Source organism: Anguilla rostrata, chromosome 1 (assembly GCF_018555375.3).
Source record: "Anguilla rostrata isolate EN2019 chromosome 1, ASM1855537v3, whole genome shotgun sequence".
Classification (NCBI taxonomy): domain Eukaryota; kingdom Metazoa; phylum Chordata; class Actinopteri; order Anguilliformes; family Anguillidae; genus Anguilla; species Anguilla rostrata.
Genome location: NC_057933.1, coordinates 74102717 through 74126281, shown reverse-complemented (window position 1 = coordinate 74126281; position 23565 = coordinate 74102717). Strand labels below are relative to the sequence as shown.

Sequence of the window (23565 nt, the reverse complement as noted above, 5' to 3'; positions counted from 1 at the left end):
TATGGCTGTCAGATTTAGACTGGATATTCAAATATGACTCGAGTAGGGTCATTCACTCACCATTCACTCACACACTTATACTTATTGACAATTTAGAGTCTCCAATTAGCCTAGTCTTTGGACTGTGGAAGGAAACGCACGCAGACATGGGAAGAACATGCAAACTCCACATGGAAAGGCCCAGGCTGGATTCGAACAGAGAACCTTCTTGCTCTGAGGCAACAGTGCTACCAACTGGACTGTGTATAGTGAAATATTTTCACCGCATCACGTTTTTGTCTTCCAAGAAGCTTATACAGAAACAAGCACGGAACCGTCCAGACCCACGGCGCAACTTTTATTCTGACTGATGTAGCCAGGGCAATATTTTCACTGGAGACTTGATACCGCCTTATAAATTCAAAGTCATTCGTGAATGGTTGAAGTGGATTTTGAGAAGAGACACTTCATGCTACAATCATGATAATGACAATGACTGTGCTGTGAAGGTTAGGTAGTGGATAAATGGATAATGTAGCAAAAGTAGCAAACAACAAAGCTGAATCCTTCTGACAGAATGTACAGAGAAACTATATGCTCAGATTGCGTAGTTTCACTCACTGTGTCCAAGCAGAATCGATAACGTTTCAGAAAATATATAACGTTAAAAGATTTAATGCAATGTTCTACTGTGAGTTTTGCCAATTATTGAGGGTGTGACAGAAAATTTTGGTGGCGCTGACTGTAAACGGATGTTTTTCACATTTACCGTTCGATTGAGCAAGTACCATGTGAAGTACATTTTTATGGGTTAGTGCTGTGAGATTCTGCTAGCTATACATGAACCTTGTACAGCGATCAATAAAGGCTAACAGCACAGTAGGCTAGCAGTTACTGCTTGTCACTTGTACCACCACTGTAAAGAACAAAAAAAAAGGCTACAAACTACCTTTTCTATGAGAAATGTGTTGTTGAGCTCACGCGCGTACACTGCTGGCGACATTGTAAAGCTCCGTGTTGCTCACCGTACTATATAGGTAGCTAGCTATGGCACGTCCTACTGTTGTGTGCAGGATAGCAGCCATACGCGCTAACAAGGTTAAGGAAAGTAGGCAATCCGTATGCGCTATAAACTAGGTTAGCTAAAGTAGGCGAAACGCGAACATGTTAGGGTGAGCTAAAGTAACGTTAGGCGATAAAGCTGTGCTTAAAAATGTTGTGCCGTACCACCTGAACGGCACAAGATTCATCGCCTAACAGTACTTTAGCTAACCCCAACATGTTCGCGTTTCGCCTACTCCGACTAAACGGAGCACCACCTGCGCATGCGTCCCGCTTGGCCTACTACTAAATGAAGCAACACCTGCGCATGCCTCCTACTAAACGTCCCTCAAAGGTCGTCCGTTAGTGAGTGAGTGAGTTAGTGAGTGACCACAATTTGCCATACATAGCTCACGGCGCCAGGTACTGCGCACTGTGGGAAAAATAAAAGAAACTTTTTTTGTTATAATAAACACGTTTTGTATTTGTATATATTCAATAAAAAATAAAGGCCAGAGAAACGGGGGAAAGACATAGCCTACAATAAACTAAAAATTCGCCAGTTTCTGCACGCACTTCCAAACCATCGTTCGCAAAGGAAAGTCGTCGTAACTTTAAAGCGACGAGACCAGAGGGCAGCGTAACGCTAAAGAAACAATTTATTGAGTGTACGGGTTGTTGTATAGCTAGTTTTCATATATATACGTTCAGCTCCGAGAGGTAAGAGCTCAGTTGCTACGTTTCAACTCTTTTCTAACACGAAGGTAAGCGATGTCTTGTTTAATAATGCAATAATCGGTACATTACACGACAACGTCGAGGAAGTGAGTGATTACAGTTTAATTGGGCGTCTCTAGTGTGGTTCGTGAACGATGTCAACTGAGTAGGCTATTGAGATATTCATCGGTTCTGTTCACTGAGCACATTTATACATTTTTATTTGTTTATTTTCCTAATTAGCTTACAATAATTTGAACGAATGAACGCAGTTAACACATCAATATATCTGCGTATGTATGTGTATTTCTGTAAAACTGGTTTATCACAAAGGACTTGGCGGATAACTTTGTACCACATTTCCTGATGATGGAATATTTGTTGCGTGGTTGAGAACTTATGTGGAAATCTGTCTGGTGGTGACTCAGAGAGATAGCATTTGCCCTCCTTTCTGTGTTTCTGAAACATCTCTCAATCCTTCATACTTTTTTCCAGTACATTTTTATTCCACAGTAGAGTACATTTCTCACTGGCTACCCTGATACGCAAAGAGGAATATTAGTGAAAACTTAAAACTAACAAGATGGACAACAAGATAAACATTACAATTGGATATTGCACAGTCACTGAAGTATACACAACTCATTGGCTAGGATTTGATCAGATCAGCATTGACCTCAACTTTGTTATTTCTCAACTTTTTCTATTTAGAATGGCCATTTCTTCACTAATACAGCTTCAGCTATCACTAAATCTGATTTGTGAAAAAAGTTGTATCACTGCTGTGAAAGGAGAGGTGCTGTGTTTCATGTTATATGATTAGCCTGCGTATTTCCCTCCTGGTCATTGTAAGAATCCATTCATAAGCCTCTGACTGACAAGCCCACTTAAACCCTGCACGAAATCACATGAAAAATGCTGTTCTGTTCAGCGCAACAATGCAGCAACGACGTGTGAATAGTCACCGGCTAACTTCTTAAATTAACATGCTCCTCTGAAACATGATATGGGCTCTGCTTTGAGGCCCTTTTAAAACTGTAAAAGAAACTCGAAGGTGAAAATTTTTTGCGCTCCTGGAAAAAAGTCACTCACAGTGTGCTTGGAGAGTACATTAATGGAAATGAGAGAACTTATGGACCACTGTGGGTCTTACAATTTATTGCTGAATTTGAAAAGTGCTCACAGTGTTTTTGATCAGTAGACCTTTGTCAGGACAGAGCATTGGGTCTGCCGGCCAAAATGTAACCAGCTCAGTTCAAACTACTTACCGCCTTCATAAGCACTACATATACATTCATAAATGCTTACTGTATATCGACAATAACCACAATTATAAAATGGTTTGCTTAGCTGCTATTTGATCCTGGATGTTGATTTGCTGAGGCCGTGTCCCACCGTGATTGTAAATCCGATACAGCAACACTCTGTTTGTGAACAGTATCACTCCCCCAACACAAACCGTTACTTACAAACAATGTTACAAAATAAACAATATTGAATTGTTTCTATTGGTTGTGACCGTTTTATAAAAGCAGTACGTCCCTAGGGGCCACGCTGCATCGTGAGTACAGTCACGGCTACAGGGGGTTGCCGGCGCTCCGATTCACACAGTGCATAACAGCACCCCTGTTTCATAACGTAAACGGAGAAGGCCATGAGATTGGCGGGTCCCTATGCTCAGTGTCCCAGTGTGCCGGAGTCTGAACCGATAGTACAGGAATAGTGAGATATTTGCGCATCTGGTCTTCAGCACAATTGTGGCTGCACTTTTGTGGTTTAGATCTTGATTTAAGCATCTATTTGCAATTTGCTGAGGAATGCGGCTCATAACAGGCGCTCATTTTCTAAAATTTGATTAAATGATTTGTTTCACTTCCACGTGCGGACATCTTCGGAATCCACGCTTATTTTTGCTATGACTTTCTACTTCTCTGCATCATTCTCTGTTTGTGCCTCACTCACAGCTTGTGTGTGTGCGTGTGTACTCGGTATATATAAATGCACAAAAGTTCTATATGAAAGAATTAAGTGACACGTATCTGTCATGCTTTTAGTCATCCTTGTGGCCAGTGCCAATCACTGGACTGGGCTGATTCACAAAATGTGAATGTGTAATTTTTTTTCCTTTGAAAAAATTGTTCTCAGTGTATGCTGAAGTCACCATTTTGCGCTTCTACCGTATTGGGCTACAGTCTCCAGTGCTTTACATCTGAACCTGTGGCAATGTGTTTCTAGTGCTGATGCACGCTGAAGTGCAACAATGGCAAGGCTGCAGACAATCAGCAAGGAGGAGATCCAGGAGATGAGCAGTAGCCTGCAGTCGCGAGTGGTGACGGAGGTGGTCGCACAGGTGCAAGGCATGCTGGGACAGTATCCCAAGACAATATTCCAGTTCCAGGATACTTTCATGGGGACTAGGGGGGCCAGATGTGACCTGGGGTTTAGGTTGTGTGTGGCACTGGGAGGGAAATCTACAGGGGACTACATTTTAAAATTGGACATGGGTTGCAGATTGAATTAGCCCTGCACATTTTCATGCGGAAATAAACAGTCCTAAGATTTAGTGAACAGAGACATAGCCTATTGTCAGTTATGTTTTTGCATTTAACAAATTAGATGACAGCATGCATGGCACATTCCAACACTTTGCCTTTTACCAAGGTCGCGGTTGCCATTCTCAGTGGTAAGGACATGTGCGTTGTACTTTTGTGAGGTTGCTTAAAGCATGCTATGCTGTCAGTATATATTCAATCTGTATAAATGGAAAAAAACTGCTATTGTTAAAAATTTGATGTAGCTTCGTTGGATAGGCGTATGCTAATTGCCCGGAATGTATTAAAGATCTGCAGCATGCATTCCACCCACTTCCATCATCTTTTCTTTTCCAGTTGTGCCTGTTGAAACCAGTTCTTTAAGTAAAAGGTCAAAGCAAGAATGTAGTGTTTGTTATTTTTTTGTGAGGTTGTCTTGAAAGCATTTTATATGGCTATGGCTGTCAGGTTTAGATTGGATATTCAAATACGACTCAAGCAGGGAAAAAAAAACCTGTTTTGAATTGTTAAAAAAATGAATGTAGCTTCGTTGGGTGGTGCGCTATAAGCGATTGGGTCACCCAGGGAATGGGAGGGATCAGTGGGTTATGGGTCTGAATTTCATTGCTCTCTCGTCTCCCTCGCTGTTCAGTTGGCTGCCTGTGGACTGTGTGTCAAAGCTGCATATGAAAGGTCATCCCCGACTCCGCTCTGTGTGAGCTCAGCTGTAGTCTGAAAAGTCTGAAAAGAATTGGAATGGTGACACCACGTTTCCGTGGAGAAATTTGCAGATCATGAAAAATATACGGTAGGGTTTGTCCATGAATGTGGCTGCAGTTACCGATAGTTGGACACTCCTAATTAGGGTGGGAATTGGACATACTCAGCCCCAAATTATAATTTAAAACATTTACATTCTAGAATGTATTTTTTAAATCGTATGTGAGCGCTGGAAATCTTTTCTGCATTTCTAAACATTATCTCTTGGGTCTGAAATGTGCATCTTGCTACAGCATTAGTGTTTAGGCGAGTGACTATGAGGTGCAAATATCCTGAGTTTACGTTTACGTAAGGACCCTGAAACGGCTATAGTAAACTAATATAACAATAATGATAACACACTGCAGGATTTTTTCCACCTTAGCATTTTGTCATGTCTTGCGCCACGATTTCTTGTTTTGGTAGATTGTTCATGTTATTCAATTTAATAATCTTTTCTTCTGATTGTTTTTAACCTCTCACTAGGTAACACTAACAAAGCAGTAAATGGACATATAATCCTCTTATTGTTCGCACACAATAAGAACATGACGAGATGCGTTCCGTAACCAGCCCAGCTGGGATTCCAACACCAGCTGGGATTCTAAGCTGTTTTCAACACTTCTCGCTGGTCATAGCTGGTCTATGGCTGGTCAAAGCTGGTTAAACTAGTAGAGTAAGATGGTGGCAAAACTGGTGTCTACAGTTAAGCTGTTTTGCTCAGTCGTTAAAGAAAACTGTTTTCTTGCCAGAACTGTTGATTTGTTGCACACTTCATTTATGCTCCCAGTTCAGTAATTTTGCTGGTGACTTGCTCTATCTTGTTATACTTTATGCATCTATTTGTCTATATTTTATGTCATTTATGTGTATATTTCCCCAAGTGTGGGACCTTCCCGGGATCGGGACACCCAACTTCAAAGCAGACGAGTACCTTCAAAAAGTAGAATTCCAGCGTTATGATTTCTTCATCATCATTGCCTCAGAACGATTCAAAGTCAGCAACGTGCAGCTGGCCACTGAGATCCAGCGTACAAAGAAGAAGTTCTACTTTGTTCGCTCAAAGATCGACAATAGCTAGATGCAGAGAGAAGAAAGAAGGGCTTTGACAAGGACAAAACACTCAATTTAATTAGGCAAGACTGCATTACAGGTATGGGTCAGTGTGATATAGAACTGGTTCCTCTACTACAGCTGTTCCAGAGGGAAATTTAGATAGTTGCTAGTTATAACTAGGTACAACAGCAATGACCTGGGAATTGAGTCTGTGACCTTTAGGATACAAGACCAGCTCCTTACCCATTATCTTACACTGCCACTGTACTATTTTGTTTCTCTAAGGCCTCCAGGAAAGCGGGGTGGAATCCCCCACGGTATTCCTCATCTCCAGCTTCGATCTGCAGCTCTATGACTTCCCGCAGATGGAGGAGACGATGGAGAGAGAGCTGCCCAAGCACAAGCAGCATGTGCTCCTGCTGTCACTGCCCAACATCACCCTGGACATCAACAAGAGAAAGAAGGAGGCCCTGCAGGCCAACATATGGAAGATGGCCCTGCTGTCGGGTGCCATGGCAACCGTGCCCATCCCAGGTCTGTCCGTGGCGGTGGATGTGAGCATCCTGGTCAAGGAGATCACCAGTTATTACCAGGCTTTTGACCTGGATGATGAATCACTGCAGAATCTCTCTGAGAAAACATATGTGCCACTGGAGGAGCTGAAGGCGGTCCTCAAATCCCCCCTCAACAAGGAGATATCCGCCGATGTGGTCATCAAATTGCTGACCAAATGTGCTGGGGCAGGGCTGATGTTGCTGGAGTACTGGGTCAGCACGATCCCGGTGTTCGGCTCCATGGCAGCCGGGGGGATCTCGTACGCCACCACTCACAGCATGCTGACGTCCTGCTTGAATGAGCTGGCGGACGACGCACACAACGTCCTGATGAGAGCTTTGCAGACAGAAGTGTGAAGAGCAGACTTCACACCAGTTAAAGTGCCTTTCTGTACTAGTGCCTGTGATCTGTATGAAGATGTTCTCGTGGAACTTAAAGTTTGTGTATTCTTATACAAGATATAGTATTGTTTGTATTGGAAAAACACAGCTAAGCAATCTTTAATCTTTATAATGTGAGCAATATACACATTTATTATACTCATGACTGTCACTTTGGATTTTTATGTGCATGTATCTATAAAGAGAATTAATTGACACCATGGACAAATTCTTAGCTGGTTTGATTTATTTGACATAATAACGTCTATATCTCAGGAAGCCTATCCATGTTCTGTTTTTTGGGGATTAGTTTGGCACATACAGGGTTGGGGCTGGTATTATGTCTTTTAAATAAAACAAATTAATGTCACATATGAAGCACAGTAAAATCCACCAATCTGTAGTCAATGCAATCTATAACTACATGTTTAATATGTGTGCGATTATATGTATATTTTTTGTTCTTGAATAAATCACATGCAAAAAACATCAGTGTACTTTTTCATTCATTATGAACTGATGGCACTACATTTAGTTCGACACTTTTCCCCTGTTAAAAGGCATGTTTCATTTCTGTTACTGTTACTTTCTGAAAACATACGAGTGACTATGGTTTGTGGTAAAGAAACATAAATCTGGTTACCTCTTCGAAATGAGGCACATGCTACAGGAGCAGTCCCAGAAAATGCTCCCGGTGAGAACATGGTACATCCTCCCATTTGGTCTTCAACTGATCTAGGACGGCTTCTATTAGGTGAAACCATGGTTACTTCAGGGACATGGATTGCTCCCTCCCGAGTCGAAAATGTCTCTGTTCCTCCCAGCAACTCAGGGAGTCCCGTTTGTACAGTGGTCCACCGTTCGGTGCGTCCATGACGGCGGTTTGCGTGGATGCTATAGGAAAGCATCAGCAGGGAGAGAACACTTCGTGACCACTCACATTCAGTGCAGTACTCAGTGTAAAGCCGGGCACCCACCGCACGCGTATCGACCGCGAGCGCACTACGCGCGTATTACGCGCGTAACTGAAGCGTAGTTGAAGTACTGTTATTACAATGGCAGCGGGCGACGTCGTCTCCACCAGAAGCGAACGCGTCGCGAACCGGCTGCGAAGCTCGCGCGACACAAGCGAACTGAAGCGTAGTTTTTCGCTTCTGTTCTATTTTTTCGGCTTGTCGCGCGTCACGATGGCCTGTTTATACACAGAAATATGCTCTAAAATGCTAGGTATACATGCTCTGATTTATATTTCATCCTTATATTACTGGGGGTGTGTCCCTAGTTCCCTCCCAGACATTTTATAAGCAGCTAATAAAATACAAGCCTTTTCGTTTTTGTATTGTCCTTGCAGAAAAAAAACAAACAAAAAACAAAAAACTGGAACCTGGGGAAAAGGCAAACTTAGTTTCGCTATCTTATTTTGCGGAGGGGGCGGGGTAAATTTGAAAATACATCACAGAAAGACGTAGCCTATTGAATGATGTAGACGTGAATGCACCAAGCAGCGGTTTGTTAGCTCGAGTGTTGTAAGGTAGTTTTTAACCAACCATTGCTCAGCCTATTTGACTTTTCCGATGTCTTCGTTCGCCGTGCTTTTAAAAAGGGCTTGTTAATAAAATCAGATAATCCACAGTGCTTTAAAAAAATCTGATTTAGTGGTCTTGCCGATTAAAATGCACCTATTTTATAAATTAAGTTGTAAGCAAGCCTTTATTGCACTTGTACTTCAAAGCTTCCGGTGTTCATGACGTTGTGGTGTTCATTTCCCTTCAAGTTTAAACTGTTACGCTATCTTTTTGACGATTAACTGATTTTACTAAATATGATCATATAAATGTCTGGACGTGAATAACAAGACGACACGGGTATTCCCAATGGTTGATTATGGATAATTTATTATTATTATTATTATTATTATTATGATCATTACATATTCTTCATAAAGTTGGCACGCTTGTTAACCAAGCAAATTAATGAATGCAGTTTGAGATTGATTATTATGTAGGCTACGTTGCGATTTAAGCTTATGGTAATTCTTTAAAGCGTTTACTTTCTCAGGTATTTACATGAGTTAACGAAATATTACCAAATTAACAAACTGAAAAAGGTCTCTCACCAAAGTATTCACCTAACCCATAATCAACAGTCGTGAACAAACGTGAAATACACGATGTAATCCCACTGCAGACTGCAAGAGCTACTATGGATATAGAGCTTTAAGCAAGCCTTTGCGCGACACAAACGGAACCAGTGGAGACACGCTACGCGCCGCGCCGTGCTGCTTCGCCGTGCTGCTTACGCGCCGCTTACGCTACGCGTGCGGTTTGTGCCCGGCGTAACTGCTACGTAAATGCTGGCATGTTGGAAAGTTACTGTGATTCAGCATGACAACGTGTTGTAGGGATAAAACAATGCTCTAGATTCGGACAGCTCTCACAATTTAAACAAGTGAGTACGCACATCAACATCTAATAGATGAAGCAGCAATATGTGGACTAATGAAGTGTCAAAAGTGTTGCACCTAACGAGTGATCATTTTCATCCACTTCCGTGAAATATTTACTTAGTTTCTGGTGCATCACGTTGAACACTCGACTGTTACATTTTCTAAACTGATCTAGATGGGCCGGGCTCTCGATGCCAGTGTGTAGGCTACACGTACCCTATTGTATATGATGCACGATGGTCACAGTTTAGCCTTGCATTTCGCCGTGACCTTTTATTTCTTTATCATATGAACATTTCCAGTAAATCGAAACTGAAATTCTACTGGCCCCGCTTAAGCGAATAGTACGGCTTCGGCTCGCACCCACTGCCCGCGCTAGAACATAAAACCCGGAAACATAAGCTAAAGTGTGTATTTCGTGAGCCCGAATCAGGACGACTCAGATACGAGCTGCATTAGGTAAGTTTATCAGAACATTACCAAAGATTAAATGTGCCGCTTTTGCGCGGTCATGCATTTTTTTGTCAAGAGCATTTATTCCAAGTAAGATATTGTCTATCCAGCTTGTCCTGTAGCTAATGTTTATACATTTTTATTGCTTTAACGGTACACTTACTGTAAGTGAAGCCAATCTCATACAAAGTATATTACCACTACTTCAGCGATTTTACCTGGGTTCCCTAATTAATGTCCTTACACTCGGCCTATTTATAATTAGGAATACAACAAAGTCCGTGAGTGTTGTAAAGGATATGTTCCTGGAACTAAAACGTAAGTAGAATTTCTGCGTGCCTTGGAAATTATGAACTAAATAAATGTTTGGTCAGAAGAGTGCCTAGTCCTAAAATGCAACGTATTTACTACAGAAGACAGCATATTTTAATTTCGCAGTTGAAATAACATCTGGATGATCACGCACCAATCCTAAAAATTTCAAAGACTGTAAATTTAAAATCCGATGAAAAACACGATTTCAACGTACAAGAATGCCACGTCACTCACACATACAAAGCACTGTCTATAAGTCATTAATCTAAGCCTGCCATTAAAAGTATTGATATCAAAGTTGCGCCAAGTTATATGAACAATATTGGCTATCTTATCTGACACAAATTATACAAGCTGTAGTCCAAAGCAATGCGACCCAATGTTTCCGAAATGTTTTCTCAAGTAACTTGAAACTATTTAGGAAAAATATGTCTTTGTCCCAAACATTACGCTGCTCACTGTATGTGTGTATTTGTGTATTTTCTCATTAGGTTGACCATGGAAGAGGAGTATTGCGTAATAGAAGAGGATGAGGTGAGGGAGATCAGGGAGGCACTGGAAAATGAGACCTTGACTTCAGCGGTGGCTAAGATCCAGGACTATTTTGAGCAGCTTGACCGTGTGGAACTAAATATTGCCATCACGGGAGAGTCCGGGTCTGGCAAGTCCACCTTCGTCAATGCATTCCGAGGCCTGGGGGACGAAGAGGAGGGCTCAGCTAAAACTGGCGTGACTGAGACCACCATGGAGCCAACTGTGTACCCCCACCCTAAATATCCCCAAGTCAAAGTGTGGGACCTTCCTGGGATCGGGACACCCAACTTCAAAGCAGACGAGTACCTTCAAAAAGTACAATTCCAGCGTTATGATTTCTTCATCATCATTGCCTCAGAACGATTCAAAGTCAGCAATGTGCAGCTGGCCACTGAGATACAGCGTACAAAGAAGAAGTTCTACTTTGTTCGTTCAAAGATCGACAACTGCATAAATGCAGAGAAAAGAAAGAAGGGCTTTGACAAGGACAAAACACTCAGTTTAATTCGGCAAGACTGCATTACAGGTATGGGTCAATGTGATATAGAACTGGTTCTTCTACTACAGCTGTTCCAGAGGGAAATTTAGATAGCTACTAGTTATAACTAGGTACAACAGTAGTGTCTTACCTGGGATTTGAGCCTCTGACCTTTAGGATACAAAACCAGCTCCTTACCCATTATCTTACACTGCCACCCTGCATCAGCCGTATAAAGCTTGGGACAGCTGACCATTTAAATCTGTCATTCATTTGTTTTTGTGACTGTACTATTTTGTTTCTGTAAGGCCTCCAGGAAAGCGGGGTAGAATCCCCCACAGTCTTCCTCATCTCCAGCTTCGATCTACAGCTCTACGACTTCCCGCAGCTGGAGGAGACGATGGAGAGAGAGCTGCCCAAGCACAAGCAGCGTGTGCTCCTGCTGTCCCTGCCCAACATCACCCTGGACATCAACCAGAGGAAGAAGGAGGCCTTGCAGGCCAACATATGGAAGATGGCCCTGCTATCTGGCGCCGTAGCAACTGTGCCCATCCCAGGTCTGTCCGTGGCGGTGGATGTGAGCATCCTGGTCAAAGAGCTCACCAGTTATTACCAGGCTTTTGGCCTGGATGATGAATCCCTGCAGAATCTCTCTGAGAAAACAAATGTGCCACTGGAGGAGCTGAAGGCGGTCCTCAAATCCCCCCTCAACAAGGAGATATCGGCCGACGTGGTCATAAAATTGCTGACCAAATGTGCTGGGGCAGGGCTGATGCTGCTGGAGTACTGGGTCAGCACAATCCCGGTGTTCGGCTCCATGGCAGCCGGGGGGATCTCGTACGCCACCACTCACAGCATGCTGACGTCCTGCTTGAATGAGCTGGCGGACGACGCACACAACGTCCTGATGAGAGCTTTGCAGACAGAAGTATGAAAATCAGACTTCACACCAGTTAAAGTGCCTTTCAGTACTAGTGCCTATGATCTTCATGAAGATGTTCTAATGGAAATTAAAGTTTGTATATTCTTTAACAAGAAATAGTGGTGTTTGTATTTGAAAAAACACAGCTAAGCAATCTTTATAATGTGAGTAATATACACATTTATTATAATCATGACTGTCACTGGATTTTTATGTGGATGTATTAACTGGTCTATAAAAAGAATTAATTGACACCATGGACAAATACTTAGCTGGTTTGGTTTATTTGACGTAAGTACCATCATCTATATCTCAGGAAACCTATCCATGTTCTGTTTTTTTTGGATTAGTTTGGCACATACAGGGTTGGGGGCTGGTCTTCCATCTTTTAAATAAAACAAATTAAAGTCACACAAGATGCACAGTGCAATCCACCAAACTGTAGCCAATTCAATCTACACTTACATGTTTAATGTGTGCAATTATATGCATTTGTTCCTGAATAAATCACACACAAAAACACCAGTGTACTTTTTCATTCATTCTGAACTCATGGCACTACATTGAGTTTGACTTTTTTTTCCCTGTTAAAAGGCATGATTCATTTCTGTCATTCTTGCTTCACAAGTGCTTACTTTTGATTTTCACACCTTGTTTCCTATTGGTTAAAAAGTCTGAAATCCAAAGGCAAAGCTCAATATCAAGCCCCCTCATCTTTTCATAAAGTCTTGCTGGTAAAAGAAAAATTCACATATCCAGTCATTATATACTGCATCACTATAAGCATGATATCTTAATTGATTTACATAAGACCACCCAGCAACACACATCATGCATAAATTCACATCTACAGCAGTTCCACATAGCCTATCAATAGCCACGTGAAATGCCTCAAGAGTCTCTGCCTTGAGTATTCACTCTTTAGCCGCGTTTCCACCGCAGGAACTATACCCCGGAACTAGGAACCTTTTGAGGAACTCAGTGCGTTTCCACCGCAGGAACTAGGGTCTAAATTTAGTTCTGGGGGCTTTGTTTTACCCCCCAAAACGTTCCTGCTCGGGGGGTAGTACTTTCCGAAAGTACAGGAACCTTTTGGGTGGAGCTTGCAGCGCTGAACATTTCTGATTGGTCGAGTACTCGTAGCATTTGTGTTGTATTTATTTTCCGCCATTACCCGCTATGTTTGAAAATATGCAGCGGCAAACCAATTTATTTTCATAATAACTTCAAATCAAACTTGTATGTTATGCGGCGCAGTAGCCTACTTTTGGTTATAGCCTGTCAACGTCTTGGAATTATAACGTGTGCTCTTCTGTTCTTTTCTTGCTTTAGTATTCGTTTTATAAAATGCTAAGCATTCATGCTGGGACAGCATATTACGTAGGCTACCAAAACATTCAAACGGATTAATTCGGTTGCTGAATATTTTCTTCCGGATTTTCTTTGTTAGCCCGTTGTAATTGACTCGAAACGTTTGATACAGTTATGTGAGGTATGCGGTAGTTCTGCATAATTAACATTGGTGATACAGTACAAGCAAACTGGAAATCACCTTCCGCACTTTTTATCCGGGTAAAATGACAGGTTAATTCTAGTAATCTTCCCTTTAGCTTTTTCAGACTGCCGTAATTTTACTCAATTTTACTGCCATTTTTCAATTCCACGAAAAGAACAGGAAGACTATGGACTCATTTATGGTGCATGGTTCGCATCTGGAGGGCACACTTCGCTGCTCGGCTAGCAGTAACTTCGAAGGAAAGCAAACGGTGGCTGTACCACTACTAATTTACATTTTCACGCAAGTCCGAGTTTTCGTTCTATTCTTGTCATTTTGCGATTAGCCTATATGGAATTGACGACGAGAAAGTAATAAAACAGCAAATTGTTTACAACGTGTGCATGTTTTCTGCTGTTAATGAATGTGTTTGAGAGGATATATGAAAATCAATAAATACAAAAGTAACCATATATAGTCATTGTTGGTAACCCGTTGTATATAAGTGGAATAAACCCCTCCGGGCTGTCCCGGTTATTAGAAAATAATGTAGGCAACTTCGGTGGTAGTATGGGGTTATAGAAGAAATCATATGACAGATGGACCGACGACAACGTCAGTGGGCTAATTTGCCTAATCTTCGCGGTACTTTAGACCCCGGTGGAAACGCAGACAACCATTGGCTGAAGGAACCTTTTAGTTTCTGGTAAAGTAGTTCCTGGGACTGAAAGTTCCGGGTAATTTTGGTGGAAACGCGGCTTTTGTAGTGTCCTCTACCTTTAAAATACAAGCGTATCAGTGAACATTAGCTCACCAATCACCAACAATCATAATGACCACTTGACGTACAACAGTTCCGGGATATGTCACTCTGTAGGTTTTAACCCTAACAAATCACATCTCACAGAGTCGAAAATAAAGGTAGAGACGAGGTACATTTTTGTTTATTAGGACCAAATTTCCAAAATTTGCCCTGAAAGTGCTATAATGTTATATTTTGGTACTACTGAGTACCTTTTACAAGAGAAAATGCAAATTATGTTGAGCTTGTCAGGGGTAGAATTTTATGTATCTATAGGATACCACCTCTGTGATAAGCATCTGGCCTTTATAGGCACTTTTTCATACTTTTTTCCAGAGGGTCCATAGAGATCTTGTTGAGCTGCTAATTATTAAAATCAGGGGTCCGAAATTGGGGTTGAAATAAAAACCTACAGGACAGTAGTTCTCCAGGAGCAGGGTTAGGAACCCCAGCAGAAGACTAGGCTGGTCTAAATGAATATGCCTAAATATCTTGGAAATCTTGGAAATATCATTTCAGAGATCAGAATCTGGGAACCTCAGTGAAATGTTGTCCTTTAGTTGAAAAAAGAGAAAAAAGCAGACCAGATTTAATCCGTGTAAAGAGATCTATCTTTGAGGAAGTACTGCTTTCTACACCCGAAGGAAGATCTAGATCTACACACACACACACACTCACCGGCCACTTTCTTAGGTACACCTGTTCAACTGCTCGTTAACGCAAATATCTAATCAGCCAATCACGTGACAGCAACTCAATGTATTTAGGCACGTAGACATGGTCAAGACGAAGTTGCTGAAGTTCAAACCAAGCAGAATAGGAAAGAAAGGCGATTTAAGTGACTTTCAACGTGGCACGGTTGTTGGTGCCAGACGGGCTGGTTTGAGTATTTCAGAAACTGCTGATCCAGCTGGTATTTTCAGCACCTGCTTCCCTTCCACCCTCTCCCTCAACGGAGTATGACGCTTTCTACAATTTGAGTTCCGTCACATACATCCCGTACCTGGGCAAAGTTAGTATGGTGCATCCACCCAATCTTTGGCGTCAGGCGTAGCCGCCTAGCCCAGGTGATTTAAGTACTCACACAGAGAGGGTAGCGTAACACAAACGATACAATTTATTGAGCTTACGGGTCATTGAATAGGCTGGTTTTCATATTTACTTTCAGCTCCGAGAGATAAGAGCTCAATTGCTACGTTTCAACTCTGTTCTAACTCGAAGGTAAGCAATGTCTTACTTAATATTGCAATAGTCAATGCATTACTCTACAATGTAAAGGAAATGCGTGATTACAGTCCCATTGGTCTCTGGTGTGGTTCGTGAACGATGTAAACTGAGTTGGCTATTAAGTTATTCATCGGCTGCGTTCGCTGAGGAGATTTAATATATTTTTATTGGTTTATTTTCCTAATTAGCTCAATAGCTTCCAGTAATTTTAATAAATTAACGCAGTACAACACACACACACACACACACACACACACACACACACACACACACACACATATCTGTGCTGCGTGTATGCGTCACGCAATATTTGTTGGGGGGTTCAGAACCTATATGGCGATCTGTCCGTGTTGTCTCAGAGAGATAGCATTTGCCTTCCTTTCCGTCTTTCTGAAACATCTCTCAATCCTTTATAGTTTTTCGCAGTACATTTTTATTCCACATTAGAGTACATTGCTTACTGGCTTCCCTGATACACAGAGGGATATTAATGGGAATTTAAAAGTAACAAGATATACAATGAGATAATACTGTGCAATATCCATTTGTAATGTTTAAGTATACAAAACTCATTGGCTAGGATTTGATCAGATCAGCATTGACCTCAAAGTTGCTATTTTTCCAACTTGGCCATTTAGAATAGTTCTTTCTTCATAAATACAGCTTCAGCTGTTACTAAATCTGGTTTGTGGGAAAAAATTGGAATGTTTTGCTTCCTTGTTTGTCAGCTAAGAGTAAATGTTGCTTGAATTCGATACAGCCCATATAGCTTGTTCTGTGTGACAGAACTCCAAACTAGACAAAGTTTAGGTTATTGTATAAGTTGCGAGATAAAGAATCTGTTACATATGTTCAGATACAAATATATGTTTCAGATATAGTTAACCCTGCTGAGTGGTATCTCTCAAATGAAGGTGAATTGATAAGTGGTACTTTTATAGGGACTTGCGGAGCCAGATGTGACCTGGGGTTTAAAACTGCATTAGCAATTAGCCCTGCACATAGTCATGCTGCAATAAACTGTTTTTAGGTTTGGTGAACAGAGACATATCCTGGTTTCAATTTTGTTTTTGCATTTAAGAAACTAGGTCTACAGCACACACTCCACCCTCTTCCATCATCTTTTCTTTTCCGACTGTGCCTGCTGGAACCAGTTCTGTCAGTAAAATGTCAAAGCGAGAATGTGGCTTTTGTATCAGTACTTTTTTTTTTGTGAGGTTGTCTTGAAAGCATTTGATGTGACAATGGCTGTCAGGTTCAGATTGGATATTCAAATATGACTCAAGCAGGGGGAAAAAAAAACCTGTTTTGAATTGTTAAAAAAATGAACGTAGCTTCGTTGGGCAGTGCGCTAGAAGCGATTGGGTCACCCAGGGAGTGGGAGGGATCAGTGGGTTAGGGGTCTGCATTTCATTGCTCTCTCGTCACCCTCGCTGGTCAGTTGGCTGCCTGTGGACTGTGTGTCAAGGCTGCATATGAAAGGTCATCCCCGACTCTGCTCTGTGTGAGCTTAGCTGTAGTCTGTGGTCTGAAAAGAGGCAGAATGGTGACACCACATGTTTCAGTGGAGAATCGCAGATCATGAAAAATAGACGGTGGGGTTTGTCAATGAATGTAGCTGCGGTTACCGATTGTTGGACACTCCAAATGAGGGTGGGAATTGGACACACTCAGCCCCAAATTATAATTTAAAACATTTACATCCCAGAATGTATTTTTTAAATCACGTGTGTGTGTTGAAAATCTGTTCTGCATTTCAAAATATTGTCTCTTCATTCTGAAACGTGCATCTTACTACAGCACTAGTGTATAGGCGAGTGGCTACGGGGTGCGGATATCCTGTGTTCATGTTAGGACCCTGAAACTGCTAGGTGTGCAGCAGTCAAAACGGAATTCCCATTTAAAGTCAATGCAGTTTATTTTACAGTATGAGCAATGATGGTAATATACAGATGCATAAGTATGTTTTTAGTGAGGTGGCTATACGTGAATGGCGTGTGTTGACAAGTCTCCCTGAAGCATTGCACTTTCCCCTAACATATTCAAAGATCAAAATCAAAACTCCAAGTCATCAAATAAACACACAAAGATAACAAAACAGTACATTAATGATCCTGCTTGTGCTCTCTGTAAGCATGCCACACTGGGTTAACGTTTGTATCTGGCTTGGGTATGACCCATAGGTAGCAAGACCCCACCAAAGACACCAACTTGTTCCCCATGCATCCGCCAATCATTTACTTACACCAGCCAATCAAAATGTCATATATGGCGCTTTTTCGCTGAATGGTACTGGCTCGACTCGACTGGCTTTTTGGTTTTCCATCTGGTAAAAGTTGTGGATAGTACCTGGTACCTGATACGTTCATTGGTATCACCTCCGTCGAGGTTCCAAGCGAGCTGAGCCGATACCAAAAGGTGACGTGAAAACACTGCAGACCACTGAGTGGGCAGAGAGAATCGTCACTACGTTAGCTTACCCTCTTGCGTCGCCTTTGAAAATATGAGGATTCGACACACCGCTGTGGGTAAAACAAAGATTTGGTTAAAACATAGACGGGTTAAAATCCACATACCTGCATTAGTCTAGCTCTAGCTTGCTACTTCAGTGTAGCGACAATGTTATAACGGTCTCTGAAAAACGGTATTTGCCTTTGGAGAGCGATGAATTGTTTTCCCCTCCGGGTGTGGGCTGGACTTGCTCTGTCTCTATTGACGGGGCACTATCTGCAGTAGTCTGTGATCATGTCAAACTTCATCTAAATGCCCATTCTACGAAACACATATTGTTTCAACTACTCAATTTAATAATTTCTGCTCATTTCTTTGGTACTACTGTGGTATTTTCTGACATGCAAAGCTTTCTGGGAAATATGTCTGTGCATGCTATTGTCCAATGTCAACTGTTCGATTTCTCACAAGTATTACCTACTTTTTCTTCTTGAACTGTCACGTAAGGTCAGTGATCTACCTAAGGAAGACACAAAGAGGAGTCCTACCTATGGCTAAGCGTATCCAAATGCCTTATAAACCTCATAATCACAAAAAGTCGGTCTCACAAGAAATAACAGGAAATGGAGCAGGACAAAAGGTTACACAAGTTGTGACCCCGAGCGCTCAAATTGAAAGACCTTTTTGATAATTCTCTCAATGAAGCCTCGTTGGATGGCTGTCAAATCAGTGAGTACATACACTGTGGGTATTTCTGTTGTGTATCTCATGGTGCCAGCCTCTTATACTTCTGCCACCCTGCCATTTGTCACAGCCATTGCTTTATATATCCACCAAAGCGACAGTGTTTAACGGTACACATTCATCTTACTGTAAAAATTCACACAAGGATAACGGTTATCCACAACCGCTTCTTAAAGGGTTACTTCGCATTTTTGCACCCAGGTCCGCTGCGCTACTCATCACAAATTATGTGAAACTTCGCCCCCCTAAAATCTTGCTCTGCCTCCCAATTACATCAGTGTACATCCTGGACTGGCTACGATGTATGCGTCTTTGTATGAATGTGTACGAATACTTCTCATAGTCTACATTTATATGGATTACTTTATCACTTTCTCAGAACAAACAATTCACAAAAAGAAATGATATCTGAAAGAAAACATTTTCAGCATACAAAAATGGCACATTAATCACACATGCAAAGCACTATAAATCATTAACAGTTGCAAAATCTAGGTCTGCCATTAAAAGTACTGATATCAAAATCATGCCAAGTTACAATAAACAATATTGGCTACCTTAGATAACACAAATAAAATATGCTGTATTCCAAAGCAATGCTGCTACCCAATGTTTCTTAAATTCTTTAATGTAACTTGTTCTTACCATCTGAACACATTGTCGTCATTCAAAATTTTCACTGTCACATCAAAGTATCATGTGAAAAACTGGCCCCATGGAAGAACACATCATTTAAATGAATGTTTTCAACAGCTGATGAACACTTACACACCAGAAAGGATATGCTTCTGCTTGCTTGTCAAGTTCGTTTTACAAAATGTACAACCTCTTCAACATTTCCAAAAATTCCAAAATTTGGGCATGTAAAGTATTCTAAATGCTGCACACACATACATACGTACATACATCCATCCATATATACAGTGCATAGAATACTTCATTATCCCTGTGATGACATTTCTGTATCACCATATAGAAGAGGCTGGGGGGGTCAATAAATACATACAAAAACTTTACATGTTTCAGCCTCTAAAATACACATTTCATATTACAAACCCAATCATGTAGGCTTGATAGCCCAATGAAGTTTCGCCAATTAAGTACAATAGTATGAGAGTTGTGTTTTTACAGTTGAGATTACTGGTTGTCACCAGTGCAGTAAAGACAATATGGGTAGTTAGGTGTGCAGGGTCTGAGGTAAACATAGCCTGGCAACATATTCCCATTTAATTTTGTTTTTGTACAGTTTTTGTTTTATGTTTTGTGATGTACCATAATCTGTATATAGTTTGACACTGGCTATCCACCTGCTTAAAAATAAATTTAATTTGGTGAACAGCTGGTCAACCAGCTAAAATAAGCTAGAAGTACGCAAAACACAGTTTAAACCAGCTTGACCAGCTAAGTCTGGAATTTTCAGTTGGGAGGGTACGGGGTTAGGCCAGGGTATGCTCTTTTTTCCTTTTAATTTGGTAATTTAATTAAGGATGCATTTTAGGGTGTAAATATGGTACATATTTCTCCTTATCAATGTCATGATTGAAGACCATGATTGGTCAATCAGTTGAATCAGGTGCTGCAGTGCTGAGCTAAAGCAAAAACCTGCACCCACACCGGCCCTTTATGGATAAGATTCGACACCCCTGTGTTATACTGTATGCATATATTTGTCTATTTCATGCTGTTTGTATGTATATTTTCTCATTAGGTTGACTATGGCTGAGAATTACTGCAGGATTGATGAGGATGAGGTGAAGGAGAACAGGAAGGTGCCGGAAAACTCAAGGTGAGAACATGGCACATCCTCGCTTTTGGTCTGTAATTGATCTAGGATGGCTTCTATTGGGCGAAACCATGGTTATTTCAGGGACATGGATATCTCAGTCCCCTGAGCCAACAAACAATTTAGGAAACACTGGGTAGCATTGCTTTGGAATATAGTGTGTTTAATTTGTTTGAGCTAAGATGGCCAATATTGTTTCATGTAACTTGGTGCAATTTTGAGATCAATACTTTTAAAGGCAGGCTTAGATTTATGACTTATAGACAGTGCTTTGTATGTGTGAGTAACTTATTTTTTGTTATTTTTGTACATTGAACCATTTGTTTATTAACCATTTTAATGGCCACTGATGTGAATAAACAGGCACAATGCCTGCATAAGTATGAGCTCATCCTTCATTCCCTTCTTAGTGCCCTCTATACCAACCCTCTATGCTTCAATTATATAATGCCCATACCTGCCATCCCAAAATGTACCAAACATTATGGTGCCCTCAAATGTGTGTGTGTGCTGTGGGTGGGGGCTATGTATAAAAAGTGCCCTAATTTCCAAATTGTGTAACCAAAGTGCATAAAAACACCGTTAAATAACTGCTGCAAATGTGCACTTTTACCACATGTGAATTGTTTGGCTACAAGCCCAAAATTGTGGAGAACAGAAACAAATCAGGAAAAATCAAGACAAAATATATCTTTGTCCCAAACATTATGCAGCTCACTGTATGTGTTTGTATTATTAAATTTGTATTTTTTCTCATTAGCTCGTCCACGCAAGAGGACTTTTGTGTAATAGAAGAGGATGAGGTGAGGGAGATCAGGGAGGCACTGGAAAATGGGACCTTGACTTCAGCGGTGGCTAAGATCCAGGACTACTTTGAGCAGCTTGATGGTGTGGAACTAAATATTGCCATCACGGGAGAGTCCGGCTCTGGCAAGTCAACCTTCGTCAATGCATTCCGAGGCCTGGGGGACGAAGACGAGGGCGCAGCTAAAACTGGCGTGACTGAGACCACCATGGAGCCAACTGTGTACCCCTACCCTAAATATCCCCAAGTGTGGGACCTTCCCGGGATCGGGACACCCAACTTCAAACCAGACGAGTACCTTGAAAAAGTACAATTCCAGCGTTATGATTTCTTCATCATCATTGCCTCAGAACGATTCAAAGTCAGCAACGTGCAGCTGGCCACTGAGATCCAGCGTACAGAGAAGAAGTTCTACTTTGTTCGCTCAAAGATCGACAGAGACCTAGAGGCAGAGAAAAGAAAGAAGGGCTTTGACAAGGACAAAACACTCCGTTTAATTCGGCAAGACTGCATTACAGGTATGGGTCAATGTGATATAGAACGGGTTCCTCTACTACAGCTGTTCCAGAGGGAAATTTAGCTAGCTACTAGTTATAACTAGGTACAACAGTAGTGTCTTACCTGGGATTTGAGCCTCTGACCTTTAGGACACAAAACCAGCTCCTTACCCATTATACTACACTACCACCCTGCATCAGCCGTATAAAGTTTGGGACAGCTGACCATTTAAATCTGTCATTCATTTCTTTTTGTAACTGTACTATTTTGTTTCTTTAAGGCCTCCATGACAGCGGGGTAGAATCTCCTACAGTCTACCTCATCTCCAGCTTCGATCTGCAGCTCTACGACTTCCCGCAGCTGGAGGAGACGATGGAGAGAGAGCTGCCCAAGCACAAGCAGCGTGTGCTCCGGCTGTCACTGCCCAACATCACCCTGGACATCAACCAGAGAAAGAAGGAGGCCCTGCAGGCCAACATATGGAAGATGGCCCTGCTGTCGGCTAGCATAGCAACTGCGCTGGTCTGCTCGTGGCGGCGGATGTGAGCATCCTGGTCAAAGAGCTCACCAGTTATTACAAGGCTTTTGGCCTGGATGATGAATCCCTGCAGAATCTCTCTGAGAAAACAAATGTGCCACTGGAGGAGCTGAAGGCGGTCCTCAAATCCCCCCTCAACAAGGAGATATCGGCCGACGTGGTCATCAAATTGCTGACCAAATGTGCTGGGGCAGGGCTGATGCTGCTGGAGTACTGGGTCAGCACAATCCCGGTGTTCGGCTCCATGGCAGCCGGGGGGATCTCGTACGCCACCACTCACAGCATGCTGACGTCCTGCTTGAATGAGCTGGCGGACGACGCACACAACGTCCTGATGAGAGCTTTGCAGACAGAAGTGTGAAGATCAGACTTCACACCAGTTAAAGTGCCTTTCAGTACTAGTGCCTATGATCTTCATGAAGATGTTCTAATGGAAATTAAAGTTTGTATATTCTTTTACAAGAAATAGTAGTGTTTGTATTTGAAAAAACACAGCTAAGCAATCTTTATAATGTGAGTAATATACACATTTATTATAATCATGACTGTCACTGGATTTTTATGTGGATGTATTAACTGGTCTATAAAAAGAATTAATTGACACCATGGACAAATACTTAGCTGGTTTGGTTTATTTGACGTAAGTACCATCATCTATATCTCAGGAAACCTATCCATGTTCTGTTTTTTTGGATTAGTTTGGCACATACAGGGTTGGGGGCTGGTCTTCCGTCTTTTAAATAAAACAAATTAAAGTCACACAAGATGCACAGTGCAATCCACCAAACTGTAGCCAATTCAATCTACACCTACATGTTTAATGTGTGCAATTATATGCATTTGTTCCTGAATAAATCACACACAAAAACACCAGTGTACTTTTTGATTCATTCTGAACTCATGGCACTACATTGAGTTTGACTTTTTTCCCCTGTTAAAAGGCATGATTCATTTCTGTCATTCTTGCTTCACAAGTGCTTACTTTTGATTTTCACAACTTGTTTCCTATTGGTTAAAAAGTCTGATATCCAAAGGTAAAGGAACTGCTCAATATCA

General features: G+C 41.6%; 2 protein-coding genes, 1 long non-coding RNA gene and 2 pseudogenes across 6 annotated transcripts in view; 4 read left to right on the top strand and 1 right to left on the bottom strand.

Moving 5' to 3' along the window:
* Positions 1-31: 31 nt before the first annotated feature.
* Positions 32-23565, top strand: part of LOC135235217 (interferon-inducible GTPase 5-like) — a 29096-nt gene continuing 5562 nt past the window's right edge. Inside the window, exon 1 of the mRNA XM_064300506.1 lies at positions 32-1740. The gene's annotated coding sequence lies outside the window, so the exon portion shown is untranslated. The remainder of the gene's footprint in view (positions 1741-23565) is intronic.
* On the top strand, positions 1680-12688 carry LOC135235248 (interferon-inducible GTPase 5-like). 4 transcript variants are annotated; one of them, XM_064300579.1, is made up of 4 exons: positions 9500-9923; positions 10183-10235; positions 10724-11292; positions 11553-12688. In XM_064300579.1, the coding sequence occupies exons 3-4, from the start codon at positions 10731-10733 to the stop codon at positions 12176-12178; spliced, it is 1188 nt and encodes a 395-aa protein (XP_064156649.1). In that variant the 5' UTR covers positions 9500-9923; positions 10183-10235; positions 10724-10730; the 3' UTR covers positions 12179-12688. The 4 variants fall into 4 exon arrangements, with proteins under 4 accessions (XP_064156639.1, XP_064156632.1, XP_064156649.1 ...); XM_064300569.1 differs by lacking the exons at positions 9500-9923; positions 10183-10235 and adding an exon at positions 1680-1784; XM_064300562.1 differs by lacking the exons at positions 9500-9923; positions 10183-10235 and adding an exon at positions 9324-9466.
* LOC135235267 (interferon-inducible GTPase 5-like) lies at positions 5444-7507 on the top strand (annotated as a pseudogene).
* On the top strand, positions 15251-23379 carry LOC135235196 (interferon-inducible GTPase 5-like; annotated as a pseudogene).
* Positions 16923-18992, bottom strand: LOC135235319 (uncharacterized). The gene is made up of 2 exons (XR_010324341.1): positions 18171-18992; positions 16923-17218 (listed from the first exon to the last, which is right to left on the bottom strand). It is a non-coding gene; the product is annotated as an uncharacterized LOC135235319 (long non-coding RNA).

Excerpts from the sequence above, each read along its gene's own strand:
- LOC135235248 (XM_064300569.1), top strand. The coding sequence starts at position 10,731 with ATGGAAGAGGAGTATTGCGTAATAGAAGAGGATGAGGTGAGGGAGATC. Across the intron at positions 11,293-11,552 it reads TCGGCAAGACTGCATTACAG|GCCTCCAGGAAAGCGGGGTA; the intron begins GTATGGGTCAAT and ends TGTTTCTGTAAG.